The sequence below is a fragment of the Salmo salar genome, chromosome 13, assembly GCF_965601325.2.
Source record: "Salmo salar chromosome 13, fSalSal1, whole genome shotgun sequence".
In the NCBI taxonomy this organism is placed as follows: domain Eukaryota; kingdom Metazoa; phylum Chordata; class Actinopteri; order Salmoniformes; family Salmonidae; genus Salmo; species Salmo salar.
In genome coordinates, this window is record NC_138303.1 from 9986136 (window position 1) to 10004937 (window position 18802).

Here is an 18802-nt window from a genome sequence, read left to right on the forward strand (position 1 = left end):
ACAAATGGTTAGCAGATGTTATTGGTCATATACACATGGTTAGCAGATGTTACTGGTCATATACACATGGTTAGCAGATGTTACTGGTCATATACACATGGTTAGCAGATGTTACTGGTCATATACACATGGTTAGCAGATGTTACTGGTCATATACACATGGTTAGCAGCTGTTATTGTGAGTGTAGTGAAATGCTTCTAGATCTGACAGTGCAGCACTATCTAACAGGTAATATCTAACAATTCCACAACAAACCCTAATACACACAATCTAGTAAAGGAATGAGAATATATAAGTATATACTATATGGATGAGCAGTGACAGAGCGGCTAAGATGCAATAGATAGTAAAGAATAGATAGTAAAGGATACAGTATATACATATGAGATGAGTAATGTGAGATATGTAAACATTATTAAAGTGCCATTATTAAAGTGACTAGTGTTCCATTTATTTAAGTGGCCAATGATATCAAGTCTGTAGGTAGGCAGCCACCTCTCTGTGATAGTGGTGGCTGTTTTAACAATCTGATGGCCTTAAGATAGATTGAAAAACAGCTTCTCTCTGTCCCAGCTTTGATGCACCTGTACTGACCTCGCCTTCTGGATGATAGCGGGGTGAACAGGCAGTGGCTCGTGTGGTTGATGTCCTTGATGATCTTTTTGGCCTTCCTGTGACATCAGGTGGTGTAGGTGTCCTGGAGGGCAGGTAGTTTGCCCCCGGTGATGCGTTGTGCAGACCCTCACTACCCTCTGGAGAGCCTTCCGGTTCTGTGCGGAGCAGTTGCAGTACCAGGCGGTGATACAGCCCAACAGGATGCTCTCAATTGTGCATCTGTAAAGGTTAGTGAGGGTTTTCAGTGACAAGCCACATTCTTTCAGCCTCCTGAGGTTGAAGAGGCGCTGTTGCTCCTTCTTCACCACGCTGACTGTGTGCGTGAACCATTTCAGTTTGTCCTTGATATGTACACAGAGGAACTTAAAACTTTCCACCTTCTCCACTGCTGTCCCTTCGATGTGGATAGGGGTGGTGCTCCCTCTGCTGTTTCCTGAAGTCCACGATCATCTCCTTTGTTTTGTTGACGTTGAGTGAGAGGTTATTTTCGTGACACCACACTCCGAGGGCCCTCACCTCCTCCCTGTAGGCCGTCTCGTCGTTGTTGTGTCATCTGCAAAGTTGATGATTGACTTGGAGGCATGCAAGGCAACGCAGTCGTGGGTGAACAAGGAGTACAGGAGGGGGCTGAGAATGCACCCTTGTGGGGCCCCAGTGTTGAGGATCAGTGGAGTGGAGATGTTGTTTCCTACCTTCACCACCTGGGGGCGGCCCGTCAGGAAGTCCAGGACCCAGCTGCACAAGGCGGGGTCGAGACCCAGGGCCTCCAACTTGATGATGAGCTTGGAGGGTACTTTGGTGTTGAATGTTGAAGCTGTAGTCAATGAACAGCATTCTTACATAAGTATTCCTCTTGTCCAGATGGGAGTGTGCAGTGTGATTGCATTGTCTGTGGACCTATTGGGGCGGTAAGAAAATGTAAGTGGGTCTAGGGTATCAGGTAGGGTGGAGGTGATATGATCCTTGACTAGTCTCTCAAAGCACTTCATGATGACTGAAGCGATTAGTAATTTAGTTCAGTTACCTTCACTTTCTTGGGAACAGGAACAATGGTGGCCATCTTGAAGCATGTGGGAACAGCAGACTGGGATAGGGATTGATTGAATATGTCCGTAAACACACAAGCCAGCTGGACTGCGCATGCTCTGAGGACGCGGCTAGGGATGCCGGCAGCCTTGCGAGGGTTTAACACGTTTTACTCACATCGGCCACGGAGGAGGAGAGCCCACAGTCATTGGTATTGGGCCGTGTCGGTGTCCCCAAAGCGCGCAAAGAAGTTATCTAATTTGTCTGGGAGCAAGACGATGATGTCCAAGACGGGAGTTGGTTTTCTTTTTGTAATTCGTGATTGTCTGTAGATACTGCCGCATACGTCTCGTGCTTGAGCCATTGAATTGCGACTCCACTTTGTCTCTATACTGACGTTTTGCTTGTTTGATTGCCTTACGGAGGGAATAGCTGCACTGTTTGTATTCGATCATATTCCCAGTCATCTTGCCATGATTAAATGCGGTGGTGCATGCTTTCAGTTTTGCGCGAATGCTGCCATCAATCCACGGTTTCTGGTTAGGGAAGGTTTTAATAGTCACAGTGGTTATAACATCTCCTATACACTTCCTTATAAACTCGCTCACCGACTCAGCAATAAATGCAGCCTCAGGATATATGGTTTCCAGTTTGCAAGTCCAGTGAAGTTCCTTGATGGCCGTCACGGTTGTGACGATAACCGAGGAGAGTTCTCTTGGGAGATAATACGGTCGACATTTGATTGTGAGGAATTCTAGGTCAGGTGAACATAAGGACTTGAGTTCTTGTATGTTGTTACAATTACACCATGAGTCGTTAATCATGAAACATACACCCCCGCCCTTCTTCTTACCGTCGAGATGTTTATTCCTGTCGGCGCGATGCACTGAAAATCCCATTGGCTGTACTGACTCTGACAACATGTCCCAAGCTAACCATGTTTCCGTGAAACAGAGTATGTTATACTCCTGGATATCTCTTTGGAAAGCAACTCTTGCCCTGATTTTGTCGACTTTGTTAACTAGGGACTGGACATTTACCTGGAGCTAACGCTGCAGATAGCAGTACATGGTGTTTTGAAAAGTTATAGTTAAATCGATCAATAATACTTATGAATTTTTTTTGTATCATAGTGTGGATAACCTGGAAGTAGAAGCCTAAGTGTTGTTGTTCATTATTTTACTCAAATTACGAGGGGGGTGGTAGGATTAGCGGAAAATAATACAAGAAAATATGTTTTAAATAGGTGTGTATATGCACAGTAACAGTCAAAAGTTTGGACACACCTACTCATTCAAGGGTTTTTCTTTATATTTACTATTTTCGTCATTGTAGAACAACAGTGAAGACATCAAAACGATGAAATAACACATATGGAATCATGTAGTAACCAAAAAAAAAGTGTTAAATCAAAACATATTAAAAATGTGAGATTCTTCAAAGTAGCTACCCTTTGCCTTGATGTCAGTTTTGCACACTCTTGGCATTCTCTCAACCGGCCTCATGAGATCTTCACCTGGAATGCATTTCAATTAACAGGAGTGCCTTATTAAAAGTTCATTTGTGGAATTTCTTTCCTTAATGCGTTTGAGCTAATCAGTTGTGTTGTGACAAGGTAGGGGTGGTATACAGAAGATAGCCCTATTTGGTAAAAGACCAAGTCCATATTATGGCAAGAACATCTCAAATAAGCAAAATGAAATGACAGCCCATCATTACTTTAAGACATAAAGGTCAGTCAATCCGGAAAATGTAAAGAAGTTCCTTCAAGTGCAGTGGCAAAAACCATCAAGCGCTATGATGAAACAGGCTCTCATGAGGACCGCCACAGGAAAGTTAGACCCAGAGGTACCTCTGCTGCAGAGGATAAGTTCATTACAGCACCTCACATTGCTCAAGTAACGGACACATCTCAACATCAACTGTTCAGAGGAGACTGTCTGAATCTGGCCTTTATGGTCTAATTGCTCCAAAGAAACCACTATTAAAGGACACCAATAATAAGAAGAGACTTGCTCTGGCCAATAAACATGAGCAATGGACCGGTGGAAATCTGTCCTTTGGTCTGATGAGTGCAAATTTGACATTTTTGATTCCAACCACCGTGTCTTTGTGAGACGCAGAGTAGGTGAACGGATGATTTCCGCATGTGTGGTTCCCACCGTGAAGCACGTAGGAGGAAGTGTGATGGTGCATTCCTGGTGACACTGTCAGTGATTTATTTAGAATTCAAGGAACACTTAATCACCATGGCTACCACAGCATTCTGCAGCGATACGCCATCCCATCTGGTTTGCGCTTAGTGGGACTATCATTTGTTTTTCAACAGGACAATGACCCACCACACCTCCAGGCTGTGTAAGGGTTAGTTGACCAAGAAGGAGAGTTATAGAGTGATGCATCAGATGACCAGGCCTCCACAATCACCCGACCTCAACCCAATTGAGATGGTTTGGTACGAGTTGGACTGCAGAGTGAAGGAAAAACAGCCAACAAGTACTCAGCATATGTGGGAACTCCTTCAAGACTGTTGGATAAGCATTCCAGGTGAAGCTGGTTGAGAAAATGCCAAGAGTGTGCAAAGCTGTCGTCAATGCGAAGGGTGGCTACTTTGAAGAATCTAGAGTGTGTCCATAATGGGACCGTATTCCCTACATAGTGTCTCCTAGAGTGTGTCCATTATGGGACCGTATTCCCTACATAGTGTCTCCTAGAGTGTGTCCATTATGGGACCGTATTCCCTACATAGTGTCTCCTAGAGTGTGTCCATAATGGGACCGTATTCCCTACATAGTGTCTCCTAGAGTGTGTCCATAATGGGACCGTATTCCCTACATAGTGTCTCCTAGAGTGTGTCCATAATGGGACCGTATTCCCTACATAGTGTCTCCTAGAGTGTGTCCATAATGGGACCGTATTCCCTACATAGTGTCTCCTAGAGTGTGTCCATAATGGGACCGTATTCCCTACATAGTGTCTCCTAGAGTGGAGGGAACACTTCTCTTGTTTTAGCTGGTTAAATTGGTGCCTGAACCAAAGTATTTGTAATGACCCCCAAGGCTGTGACTGGCTGGCCGACTGCTGGGGTGAAGAAACAACAGCATAAACCAATCTGACGTGTGTGTACAGATCTACAGGTCATGGCACAGGGGCAAACATCTGCTGAGGCTGTGAGGATGTGAAGACAACAGAACAGCAGCCGGCCTGGAATTGACAACAGGGCCTGGGGGGTGGTTGTGTTTGCGGCTGTGTGCACAACCTTCTCACACTGTGGTAGAACACAGTGTGATGCTGACACAGCAATAACTGGTAAGTGGTAAACTGTCTTTTTTGCAGTTCAAGTATCCTGTAGTTCTCGCTGTCCTAAAAGCAGCTGCAGCCTAGTGGTCTCTGAGTCAAAGGGAGAGAACGTTAGGAGACAACACCCTTTACCTAAAACAGGAGAAATTAAACCAATAGACTGGATGACACTTTCTATAGAACAGCAGCCTTTATTTGTTTTCAAGTTCACATTATTTTACGACTCTTTATCAAGACTCCCTTTATTTCCGTCAAACGACCTAGTAGTCATTTTGGTAAAGTTCTTCCTACGGTTTAGTATGTAACGTAGCATGTAATACTGAGGTCGTCTTTGGCACTCACTACTCTCTAAACTCTTGATGGTTGCTAGGCAGCGCCCGTCACTAAGCTGTTGCTTGGCAGCGCCCCGGGTTACCATCCTCCTGGCAGTTGTAAACATGGCAACGCGTGTCGCTTCGTCTATCTCTTCCCGTAGCCCATCACTAAGCATGTACTGTTTTCTGAACTACTACTGAATGGATACACAAAGAACTACTTACTGTGGGAATAAATATCACTGAATGATGAAAATAATGGACTAAAGTAGGCTAATGCCGTTGAAGGCATATCAAATTGTTGCTTACAAACTCTCAATGTCATCCAATCGTTGAAATACATTTGAAGCAATAGACTACCCCGCGTGTGGTCAACTATACTGAACAAATATAAACGCAACATGTAAAGTGTTGGTCCCATGTTTCATGAGCTGAAATAAAAAGAACCCGGAAATGTTCCATACACAACTATTTTGTGCATTTCTCCTTTGCCAAGATAATTCATCCACCTGACAGGTGTGGCATATCAAGAAGCTGATTAAACAGCATGATCATTACACAGGTGCACTTTGTACTGGGGACAATAAAAGGCCACTCAAAAATGTGCAGTTTTGTCACACAACACAATGCCACAGATGTCTCAAGTTGAGGGAGCGTGCAATTGGTATGCTGACTGCAGCTTTGTCTACCAGAGCTGTTGCCAGATAATTTCATATTAATTTCTCTACCATTTCTCTCCAACGTCATTTTACAGAATTTGGCAGTATGTCCAACCGGCCTCACAACCGCAGACCACGTGTAACCACGCCAGCCCAGGACCTCCACATCCGGCTTCTTCACCTGCAGGATCATCTGAGACGAGCCAGCCGGACAGCTGATGAAACTGGGTTTGCACAACCGAAGAATATCTGCACAAGCTGTCAGAAACCGTCTCAGGGAAGCTCATTTGCGTGCCTGTCGTCCTCACCAGGGTCATGACATGGCTGCAGATCGGCGTCGTAACCAACTTGTAGGCAAATGCTCATCTTCAATGGCCACTGGCACGCTGGAGACGTGTGCTCTTCACAGATTAATCCCAGTTTCAACTGTACCGGGCAGATGGCAGACTGCGTGTATGGCGTCGTGTGGGTGAGCGGTTTGCTGATGTCAACGTTGTGAACAGAGTGCCCCTATGGTGGCGGTGGGGTTATGGTATGGGCAGGCATAAGCTACGGACAACAAACACAATTAAATTTTATCTATGGCAATTTAAATGCACGGAGATACCGTGACGAGATCCTGAGGCCCATTGTCGTGCCATTCATTGTGGATGGTGGATGGATAATCTTGGCAAAGGAGAAATTCTCACTAACAGGGATGTAAACAAATTAGTGTCCAAAATTTCCGAGAAGCTTTTTGTGCGTATGGAACATTTCTGGTATCTTTAATTTCAGCTCATGAAATGAGGGACCAACACTTTAGATGCTGCATTTATATTTTTTTTCAGTAAAATTATACTTTGAATGGTATATCAATACACCAAGTCACTAAAAAGATACAGGCGTCCTTCCTAACTTAGTTGCCGGAGAGGAAGGAAACCGCTCTGGGATTTCACCATAGGGCCAATGGTGACATTAAAACAGTTACAGAGTTCAATGGCTGTGATAGGAGAAAACTGAGGATGTATCAACATTGTAGTTACTCCATAATAATAACTTCATTAACAGAGTGAAAAGGGAAGACATTAAAAAAATATATATATATTCCAAAACAAGGCACTAATACTGCAAAAAAAAACGTTTTGTCCTGAATACAAACTGTTGTGTTCGGGGCAAATCCAATTCCAACACAATAGTGAGTAGCAATCTCCATAGTGCCAAGCATGGTGGTGGCTGTATCATGTTATGGGTATGCTTGTAATCATTAAGGACCGGGGAGTTTTTCAGGATTAAAAAAAATAACCCAAATGGAGCTAAAACACAGGCAAACACCTAGAGGAAAACCTGGTTCAGTCTGCTTTCCACCAGATACTGGACGATAAATTCACCTTTCAGCAGGACAACAACCTAAAACACAAAGCCAAATCCTCACTGGAGTCGGTTACTAAGACAACATTGAACGTTCTTGGGTGGCAGAATTACAGTTTTGACTTAAATCTACTTGAAAATCTATGGCAAGACCTGAAAATGGTTGTCTAGCAATGATCAACAACCAATTTGACAAAGCTTGAAGAATTTTGAAAATAATAAATGGGCAAATGTTGAACAATCCAGGTGTGGAAAGCTCTTTAGTGACTCAAATACCTTTTTAGGGCATATCCAATTTCAAATCTGTTCTCTTTCCTGTAGTCTGAACAGCCAAAAAAAACATTTCAAACCACCTATGTAGCTGGTTTGAAGTCAGATTCAAATCTGTGTCTGAAAGGTCATATCTGTTATTTGGCTAGCTACTCTGTTGACAGTTTAACAAAATCATGTGGTCGCTAACTAGCTTGTTAATTGTTTACAAACAAGTGAATGTGTACACACCCGTCATTACTAGCGTAGCCATGACATTAAATGACTACTTTCTGAACACAATTCCAATTTTGGCCACTTGGCTTCAGAGACTTACCCAGAAAGACATAGCTATAGTCACTGACAAAGTTGCATTTACAAAGCATTTATTCAGGATATACTTGTGCAAATGAGATATTTTTGCATTTAATTTTCAATAAATGTACAAACATAAAAAAAAAAACATGTTTTCACTTTGTCATTATGGGGTATTTTGTGTAGATGGGTAAGTATATTTAATACGTTTTTTAATTCAGGCTGTAATACAACCAAATGTGACCGACCAGCTCGATTCGGTCTTATGTAGCAACATTTGAAATATATATTTTTTTAATTGGCTAAAAGTAGAGACTCAGAGCTAGAAAATGGTATATCATACACTGCATTTGAGGAACAACGGGCAAGTATTTCTGCTGTGAAAGTTGATAATCTTGTAACCTCACTTTTGAGAAAATGGCCGTTGAATGTTTTGGTATCTGCTGGAGAGCTCTTCGTCTACACCCGTTCAGCATCTTTCACACCCTGTTAAGCTTCAGCCCCACCCATCTATTTAATGGGTGATCCGAGCGTTCTGTCCTAACAGCAGCAGTCAAGCTAACGTTGGCTAGTTATTTCCAGACACAAATGAGAGAACAGCTCACTCTGACCATTTTACTCGCCCTAACAGAGCTGGTTAGGCAGTTTTCATGCTATCCAGAGCATTGGTGACTGCAACTGTGCTACTGTCAACAATGTATGCTTTTTTGCCAACGTTTACTCACACTGGCCATATTCAACGGGTGTTGAGCGTTTGTAAATTCATCAGTTATTCTGCACTCTGGCACATTCAGACGACAGTGCACTGAAATCAGAGTAGATAGCCAGAGCGAATTTACCAGCTGTCTTTCAACAGCTGTCACAGTGACATCATGAACATTCTATTGAAATGGTTACTTGCATAGTGGAGTCTTTTGTTAAGACATGTAGCTAGCTAGCTAAGCAATGAACCATAATACCAACTCATGACGTTACTACCCTGCGTGAATCTGCAGGTAGCTAACCAACCAGGTTCAATGTTAGCTAGCTAGCTAACATGAGGCTATAAATAGCAAAGCAAATGGCTCTGAGATACGAATAATATTACTACACAGATCATACATGTAACGCTTGCTAGCGAGCCAGCTAGCTAACAATACACCATCTTGAAATGAAAACAACTTTCTGACATGATTAGAAACGTGTAATATCTGAAAATGTAGCTAGCTAGACTATCTTACCCGTATACATGGATGGACGCTTCTACCTCTGTCACAGATGCCATGGTTGCCCTTAGTTTGAAGATGTAATCCGGAGACAGGTGTTTTCTCCATCTCCTTAGCTATCAAACTCTAATTCCACTGATTTCAAATCTCGGTCCTCCATAAAGTGGAGAGCAACACTTATGCAGTTTTACTACGCAATATATCTATATTTTTTAAATCAGCATTAGACAAGATTACTTACACATACTGACCAACTCAAATAGACAGTGGCTAAACAAACTGGGCTCATAATTTAACAATTGTATTCGTATTTACAGATGGCATACAAGTTTGTTATTAAGGCAATGTGTAATAATGTGTAATATGTGTAATGTGTAATAATGTGTAACAATGTGTAATAATGTGTAATATGTGTAATGTGTAATAATGTGTAACAATGTGTAATAATGTGCAATAATGTGCAATAATGTGCAATAATGTGTAATATGTGTAATATGTGTAATAATGTGTAATAATGTGTAATAATGTGCAATAATGTGCAATAATGTGCAATAATAATGTGCAATAATGTGTAATAATAACGTGCAATAATGTAGCTTAAATCAAGAGTAGGCCTGTTATTTTGCTCAATTGCGTAAATGCAACTCCAAAAGCCCACAGAAAGTTGTGAAATATGAACAAGAGAAAATAGGATTGTTGTTATTTTCCTAATGGTATCGTGATGAAGACCCTACGTCTGCTTCATAACAAAGTGGAGGGTAGGAAAGAGATGAAACCTGGATCAAGAAAAGCTTGGGCTGTTTCAAAATAAAAATATATATTTTTTTTTATGACAGAACCTGCGCCTGAACGAATAAATAATGTATTTATATTTTATGGTGTATATTCAATCGATTTATTAAAATAGACACCCTCCCAAAAAAAGAAGACCGGCTAAATAATATAAATCATATTTGAAAGCAGTACCTGTCAAAAAAAAAAGAAATGCATTTTTTTTTAACAGAACCATTTAAAGTGGAAAAATATCAAGCACAAATTTTATCTGCGATCTGCCATTTCAGAGAATTGAGTTGTTTGAACAGTGTTGAGCAGAACCCAGCTCATATTCCATGACGTCCCCCCCCCCCTCCCTCCCTCTGTGTACTGGAGGAAATGGTTGCAACAGAGACAGCCCTGTACAGACTGTCAGATCGCCCGACAGTTCGACAGAGAGGGATGACCCCCCCCCACCCCCCACCCCACTCTGCTCCAGGCCTTTATGTGTCTTTATATAAAGCATTCCTAAACGCTAGTCAGGCCTGGTGTGTTGACACAGCGCTGGGTGCTTAGACTTGGCACTGCCTTCGCTAGCCGCGCTGGCGCTTTAGGAGCGGCCTAGGTCAGGCCCAGATAATGAGCTACGGGAAGGACAGAGGGAGGGAGAGAGAAAGAGGGAGAGACATGCAGGAACGCCGTAGCACTCCTTAAAGACGGCCAAGTTAACACTGAGGGCTAGCGGAAAAAAGGGAGAGAGACTCCGAGGAAGAAGCAAGAACACCGTAGCCCTGTGGAAAAGCAGGAAAACTCAGACCAGAGGAAAGAGAGTGAGTCAAGGAGAATCAGACCAGAGGAAAGAGAGTGAGTCAAGGAGAATCAGACCAGAGGAAAGAGAGTGAGTCAAGGAGAATCAGACCAGAGGAAAGAGAGTGAGTCAAGGAGAATCAGACCAGAGGAAAGAGAGTGAGTCAAGGAGAATCAGACCAGAGGAAAGAGAGTGAGTCAAGGAGAATCAGACCAGAGGAAAGAGAGTGAGTCAAGGAGAATCAGACCAGAGGAAAGAGAGTGAGTCAAGGAGAATCAGACCAGAGGAAAGAGAGTGAGTCAAGGAGAATCAGACCAGAGGAAAGAGAGTGAGTCAAGGAGAATCAGACCAGAGGAAAGAGAGTGAGTCAAGGAGAATCAGACCAGAGGAAAGAGAGTGAGTCAAGGAGAATCAGACCAGAGGAAAGAGAGTGAGTCAAGGAGAATCAGACCAGAGGAAAGAGAGTGAGTCAAGGAGAATCAGACCAGAGGAAAGAGAGTGAGTCAAGGAGAATCAGACCAGAGGAAAGAGAGTGAGTCAAGGAGAATCAGACCAGAGGAAAGAGAGTGAGTCAAGGAGAATCAGACCAGAGGAAAGAGAGTGAGTCAAGGAGAATCAGACCAGAGGAAAGAGAGTGAGTCAAGGAGAATCAGACCAGAGGAAAGAGAGTGAGTCAAGGAGAATCAGACCAGAGGAAAGAGAGTGAGTCAAGGAGAATCAGACCAGAGGAAAGAGAGTGAGTCAAGGAGAATCAGACCAGAGGAAAGAGAGTGAGTCAAGGAGAATCAGACCAGAGGAAAGAGAGTGAGTCAAGGAGAATCAGACCAGAGGAAAGAGAGTGAGTCAAGGAGAATCAGACCAGAGGAAAGACAGTGAGTCAAGGAGAATCAGACCAGAGGAAAGACAGTGAGTCAAGGAGAATCAGACCAGAGGAAAGAGAGTGAGTCAAGGAGAATCAGACCAGAGGAAAGAGAGTGAGTCAAGGAGAATCAGACCAGAGGAAAGACAGTGAGTCAAGGAGAATCAGACCAGAGGAAAGAGAGTGAGTCAAGGAGAATCAGACCAGAGGAAAGAGAGTGAGTCAAGGAGAATCAGACCAGAGGAAAGAGAGTGAGTCAAGGAGAATCAGACCAGAGGAAAGAGAGTGAGTCAAGGAGAATCAGACCAGAGGAAAGAGAGTGAGTCAAGGAGAATCAGACCAGAGGAAAGAGAGTGAGTCAAGGAGAATCAGACCAGAGGAAAGAGAGTGAGTCAAGGAGAATCAGACCAGAGGAAAGAGAGTGAGTCAAGGAGAATCAGACCAGAGGAAAGAGAGTGAGTCAAGGAGAATCAGACCAGAGGAAAGAGAGTGAGTCAAGGAGAATCAGACCAGAGGAAAGAGAGTGAGTCAAGGAGAATCAGACCAGAGGAAAGACAGTGAGTCAAGGAGAATCAGACCAGAGGAAAGACAGTGAGTCAAGGAGAATCAGACCAGAGGAAAGACAGTGAGTCAAGGAGAATCAGACCAGAGGAAAGAGAGTGAGTCAAGGAGAATCAGACCAGAGGAAAGAGAGTGAGTCAAGGAGAATCAGACCAGAGGAAAGAGAGTGAGTCAAGGACAATCAGACCAGAGGAAAGAGAGTGAGTCAAGGAGAATCAGACCAGAGGAAAGACAGTGAGTCAAGGAGAATCAGACCAGAGGAAAGAGAGTGAGTCAAGGAGAATCAGACCAGAGGAAAGAGAGTGAGTCAAGGAGAATCAGACCAGAGGAAAGAGAGTGAGTCAAGGAGAATCAGACCAGAGGAAAGAGAGTGAGTCAAGGAGAATCAGACCAGAGGAAAGAGAGTGAGTCAAGGAGAATCAGACCAGAGGAAAGAGAGTGAGTCAAGGAGAATCAGACCAGAGGAAAGAGAGTGAGTCAAGGAGAATCAGACCAGAGGAAAGAGAGTGAGTCAAGGAGAATCAGACCAGAGGAAAGAGAGTGAGTCAAGGAGAATCAGACCAGAGGAAAGAGAGTGAGTCAAGGAGAATCAGACCAGAGGAAAGAGAGTGAGTCAAGGAGAATCAGACCAGAGGAAAGAGAGTGAGTCAAGGAGAATCAGACCAGAGGAAAGAGAGTGAGTCAAGGAGAATCAGACCAGAGGAAAGAGAGTGAGTCAAGGAGAATCAGACCAGAGGAAAGAGAGTGAGTCAAGGAGAATCAGACCAGAGGAAAGAGAGTGAGTCAAGGAGAATCAGACCAGAGGAAAGAGAGTGAGTCAAGGAGAATCAGACCAGAGGAAAGAGAGTGAGTCAAGGAGAATCAGACCAGAGGAAAGAGAGTGAGTCAAGGAGAATCAGACCAGAGGAAAGAGAGTGAGTCAAGGAGAATCAGACCAGAGGAAAGAGAGTGAGTCAAGGAGAATCAGACCAGAGGAAAGAGAGTGAGTCAAGGAGAATCAGACCAGAGGAAAGAGAGTGAGTCAAGGAGAATCAGACCAGAGGAAAGAGAGTGAGTCAAGGAGAATCAGACCAGAGGAAAGAGAGTGAGTCAAGGAGAATCAGACCAGAGGAAAGAGAGTGAGTCAAGGAGAATCAGACCAGAGGAAAGACAGTGAGTCAAGGAGAATCAGACCAGAGGAAAGACAGTGAGTCAAGGAGAATCAGACCAGAGGAAAGACAGTGAGTCAAGGAGAATCAGACCAGAGGAAAGAGAGTGAGTCAAGGAGAATCAGACCAGAGGAAAGAGAGTGAGTCAAGGAGAATCAGACCAGAGGAAAGACAGTGAGTCAAGGAGAATCAGACCAGAGGAAAGAGAGTGAGTCAAGGAGAATCAGACCAGAGGAAAGAGAGTGAGTCAAGGAGAATCAGACCAGAGGAAAGAGAGTGAGTCAAGGAGAATCAGACCAGAGGAAAGACAGTGAGTCAAGGAGAATCAGACCAGAGGAAAGAGAGTGAGTCAAGGAGAATCAGACCAGAGGAAAGAGAGTGAGTCAAGGACAATCAGACCAGTTAAAACCAGAGGAAAGAGAGTGAGTCAAGGAGAATCACTGTAGCCCTCTTAAAAAGCCATCCAGCTAATACTAAGCAGGAAGCGAGGAATTAAGGGAGGAAGAGAGGCAGGAACACTGTAGCCCTCTGGATGTCTCTGTGTGGATGACTGGCTATAAGCCCAGAGGGCGTTTTATAGAAGGCCCAACTCCCTGCTCTGTGGCCGGGCTGCGATGTGACTCAGTACAGTAGTGGGGTGGTATCCAGACCTTGGAAGAAGACATGTTATAGAAACAACCACACCACATTTAATATGAGGCGCTCCTTCCTTCCTTCTCGTGTGGCTTGGCATGCTCGTGGAATTACTAAAATATTATATGTCAGTGTGTGTGTGTGGTGAGGACAGAGAGGGGGAAAAAAAATATCTTAAAGCTACTGTACAAAATCTTGAAGATGGTTATGCTCTATAGATTGTGTGTGGGAGTGAGAGAGTGAAGGAAGGGGACAGTGAGATTGAGGGAGGTGAGGGAAGAGAGAGCGAGAGAAAGAGGAGAGATTTCTGTTAGGGAAAATAAATTGAGCTTTCCTCTGGGTATTGACTAGCAGTGCCACTTGCTCAGAGAGGAGAGGAGAGCAGTGTGTGTGTGTGTGTGTGTGTGTGTGTGTGTGTGTGTGTGTGTGTGTGTGTGTGTATGTGTGTGTGTGTGGAGTACAGCAGGCTTTCAGCACAAAATCCAGTTCAATCATAACCAGAGAGGTTTTTTTTTTTTTTACTGTAGCTGTGGTAACCCCGTTCAGTTTCTATATTGAGCTTACCCCCACCTTCCTCATCCACCTCCAGTCACCACTACCCTCTCCTCCTCCTCCTCCTCCCTTAGATTGACACCCCTGGTGTATATCAAACTCATTTTGCCCCGGGGGGGGGGGGGGGCGCATTCGGTCTTCAACGAGGTCCGGAGGGCCCCACTGAAAATGTGTTATATTTCCTCAGCCGTAAAAAACGTGCAGATAGTCCTCTATCCATCGTTTTTTGGAATCTTAGATACTCCCCAACTGTCTAGCTTAAATTTAGGTGATTAGCAATGCGTTTCTACTTTTCCCTCCTCTCTGTGTCTCTGTCTGTCTATCTTAAATTTAGGTGATTAGCAACAAGCTGGACACAGTCAAGGAATGGTATACATGTAGATCCATTACAATTTGGTTTTAGTCATTTAAAAATTACACTGAACTAATATATAAACGCAACATGTAAAGTGTTGGTCCCATGTTTCATGAGCTGAAAATGTGCAGTTTTGTCACACAATGCCACAGACGTCTTAAGTTTTGATGGAGCGTGCAATTTGCATGCTGACTGCAGGAATGTCCACCAGAGCTGTTGCCAGAGAATGGTAATGTTCATTTCTCTACCGTAATTTCTCTGCCTGTGCTTAGCTCTATTCCGTTTATTTTTATCCTAAAAAACTCCCTAGTCATTGCCGATGACAAGCATACCCATAACATGATGCAGCCACCGTCACACTTGAAAAAATGAAGAGTGGTTCTCCGTGATGGGTTGTGTTGGATTTGTCCCAAACATAACGCTTTATATTCAGGACATGAAGTTAAATTCTTTGCCACATTTTTGGCAGTATTACTTTAGTGTCTTGTTGCAAACAGGATCATGTTTTGGAATATTTTACTCTGTACAGGCCTCCTTCTTTTCACTCTGTCATTTAGGTTAGTATTGTGGAGTAACTACAGTGTTGATCCATCCTCAGTTTTCTCCTATCACAGCCATTCAACAACTGTTTTAAAGTCCTGAGCGGTTTCCTTCCTCCCCAGCAACTGTGTTTGGAAGGATGCCTGTATCTTTGTTGTGACTGGGTGCATTAAAACACCATAAAAAGTGTAATTAATAACTTCACCATGCTCAAAGGGATATTCAATGTCTGCTTTTTAAATGTTTACCCCATCTACCAATAGGTGCCCTTCTTTGCGAGGCATTGGAAAACCTCCCCTGGTCTTTCCGGTTGAATCTGTGTTTGATATTCACTGCTCAACTAACGAACCTTACAGATAATGGTATGTGGGGTACAGAGATGAGGTAGTCATTCAAAAATCATGTTTAACACTATTATTGCACACAGAGTGAGTCCATGCAACTTATTATGTGACTTGTTAAGATAATTTTTACTCCTGAACGTAGTTAGGCTTGCCATAACAAAGGGATTGAAGACTTATTGACTCAAGACATTTCAGCTTTTCATTTTTAATTTGAAAAACATAATTCCACTTTGACATTATGGGGTATTCTGGGTATGCCAGTCACACAACATCTCAACTTAATCCAATTTAAATTTAGGTTGTAACATTACAAAATGTGGGAAAAGTCAAGGGGTAAGAATACTTTAAAAGGCTTTATATGCAGGGATCCCTTGCAAAATATACATTATTTTAAGAGTCCCATTGGGACAAAGGTCAAATAAATAGAAAAATATACACTGAAGAAAAATATAAACGCAACATGTAAAATGTTGGTCCCATGTTTCATGAGTTGAAATAAAATATCCCAGAAATGTTTTATATACACAAAAAGCTTATTTCTCTCACATTTTGTGCACAAATTTGTTTACATCCGTGTTAGTGAGCATTTCTCCTTTGCCAAGAAAATCCATCCACCTGACAGGTGTGGCATATCAAGAAGCTGATTAAACAGCATGATCATTACACAGGTGAACCTTGTACTGGGGACAATAAAAGTGCAAGGAGTATTTCCCTTTTGTGGTGAAAAACGCATTCTGATAAGCTGGGCGTGGCTGCCATATGGGTGGGCCTATGCCCTCCCAGGCCCACCCATGGCTGCGCCCCTGCCCAGTCATGTGAAATCCATAGATTAGGGCCTAAAGAATTTATTGAAATTGACTGATTCCCTTATATAAACGAACTAAAATCTTTGAAATTGTTACATGTTGCATTTCTATTTTTTTAGTTGAGTATAAATATTTATCCATATTTCCTCTCATGTATAATGGTGTTTTGAGAGGACCAAAGGCAGCTCTGATAGTATTGTAGCAGAGTGGTTGGAAGAATAGATGTACTTCCTGTTTATCAATAAACCTTCAGGGAAAATATAACAGACGCATGCCTCAAATTTTACATATAGTAATTTCCCTTGGTCAAACTCATTCCTACTGTTAATGTTGAAGTACACTGTGTGATGACTTTAAGGTGATACAAAAAATAGCTATAAGTTTGATTTGAGTTTGACTGCAATATTATTTTTTTAAACAAATCAGTCATGTTGTTATTATTTTACTGCTAAATCCTGAATCACAAGGCAACTTTGTACAGTACCACACATTGATTGTACAGAGCCGAGGTCTAGAATATAACCCCAGTGGAACAGAGTTACTTACCGTTTCCTTGTTGGGTAGCAGCTCTTTCCGAATCTTGAAGAAGTTCTTGCCGTACTGTCTGAGCCCTTTAATGAACCGCTTCTGGAAAACAAGAAAAATATTTTAAAAAGACAAACATCAGCAACCATCCTTCCAGAACAGAAACAGCTACAACGACCAGTATAGTACAGCTAAAAATGCAACCAGCCACATGACGTTACAGACACTGCCACGACAAAACCTTGTTTTCTTTCTGTGGTTTTGGTTTGATGTTAAATCTGTAAACTCTGCAGCCTCGGTTTAAACTCGTGAGCGAGAGAAAGCTAAAGTACACAGCCATGTCAGGGCACAGAGGAAATTACTAACTCAGGCAGACACAGACATTGAAATTATACTACTTTGCTCTTTCATGTGGTTTGAAAAGAGAAGCTACGGATATCTATTGTTCCATAAATCACACAGGAAATGTCAGATTCAGGGAGAATAATATCGGGATCTTACAAAGCAGACATTCAAAGCCAAAACTCAACTTCAATAACTTGTATAATTGCAAGATATTTCCTTTGATTGTGCTTACCATCAATTATTTTACTAAAGTACACAGACCATATTTCTCTGCAAAATACAGCACTTATATAATCGTGTACTTGCATGTCGGACCAAATAGGAAACCTGAGAAAAGAGTAAAAAAAAAATACAAATCCACAGTGACAGGACGGAGGAAAACGACAACGCGAATGACAACTTTCTCCACTTCACAACAACCGTTTGATATTTTTACCTAAAAAACTCAAAACAGCAAATCAACTCTCAACAACAAAACCAGCAAAAAGGAATAAAACATTAAAAAAATTAAAAATGTTAAAAACACAAACCTAAAATGTATTTCAGTATTTCTTCTCATCCAAGAGACAGTCTGTGAGCCATAAAAAAGCTGGGGGGAGAGGCTGAAAACATTCACGACCAGTGAAGCAGACAACTAAAAGATTTCCTTTCAGCTTCCAGAGGCAGGCAAACCCCGTTATCCGCTACCAGTACGTTCTTTCTTCAGTTAAGAATTTCAGCCAACCCCCTCTCTCGCTCCAATCAAGTACGTCCAGAGAAAAGCGTGTTAAAGTCCCGGTGAGACCCCTCCATAAATCTCTACGCCAAGCCACAGGTATATAGGAAAAATCCCTAGTCTCCAAAAAAGGTACAAACAACAGCGCTTTTTTTTTTTTACAAGCAAGAAATAGCTTGTCACTCTGTGCTCCTCCACTACAAAGGGTGACTTTATATGTGATCTTTCTGCTAGAGAGCCTCTGGTCGTAGCGGCCTGGAAAACCCGGAGCGTATACGGAGCCCGGTGGAGGAGTGGAGACCTAGAAAGCATCTGGTCAGTGGCAGCCTGAAAAACCTGGAGCGGAACAGGAGCGCAGTGGAAAGGAGCCAATGATGTATATAAACCCTGGATTGTTGACGCTATGCATTAGCCATTGAGAGGCTGTGAAGCCACCGGGTCGGCCATATTGGTACTCCCCATAGGAATGAAGGGAATTCCACAGTATTTCAAGGACAAAATTACATATATTTAAGTATTTTGTTGTAGTGGGGACAGAAACATTAGTACTCTAGCTCACATAATATAATTTAAAAGTATGCATTAAGGAGTCTAATAGATTAAATGTGTTAAACTAAAATATATATATATTTTTTTACAATGGAGGAGGAGGAGTACCAAGATGGCTGCCCAGTGACTTCAATACAACGCCCCGTCAGTCATCCAGGGTTTATATATACACTGAACAAAATATAAAACGCAACATCTAAAGTGTTGGTCCCTTGTTTCATGAGCTGAAATAAAAGATCGCAGAAATGTTCCATACACACAAAAACCTTATTTCCCTA

The 18802-nt window shown here is 42.6% G+C and overlaps 1 protein-coding gene across 9 annotated transcripts in view; it reads right to left on the reverse strand.

Moving 5' to 3' along the window:
* LOC106566301 (arginine-glutamic acid dipeptide repeats protein) overlaps positions 1–18802 on the reverse strand; it is a 372697-nt gene that overhangs the window by 44093 nt on the left and 309802 nt on the right. For 7 of the 9 annotated variants that reach the window (XM_082959798.1, XM_082959800.1, XM_082959799.1 and 4 more), the window contains one exon: positions 16937–17017. In XM_082959798.1, coding sequence (XP_082815924.1) covers positions 16937–17017 — 81 coding nt within the window. Of the gene's footprint in view, positions 1–16936; positions 17018–17492; positions 17588–17790; positions 18190–18802 lie in introns of those variants that run through there. The other 2 variants (XM_082959804.1, XM_082959805.1) reach the window with 2 other exon arrangements.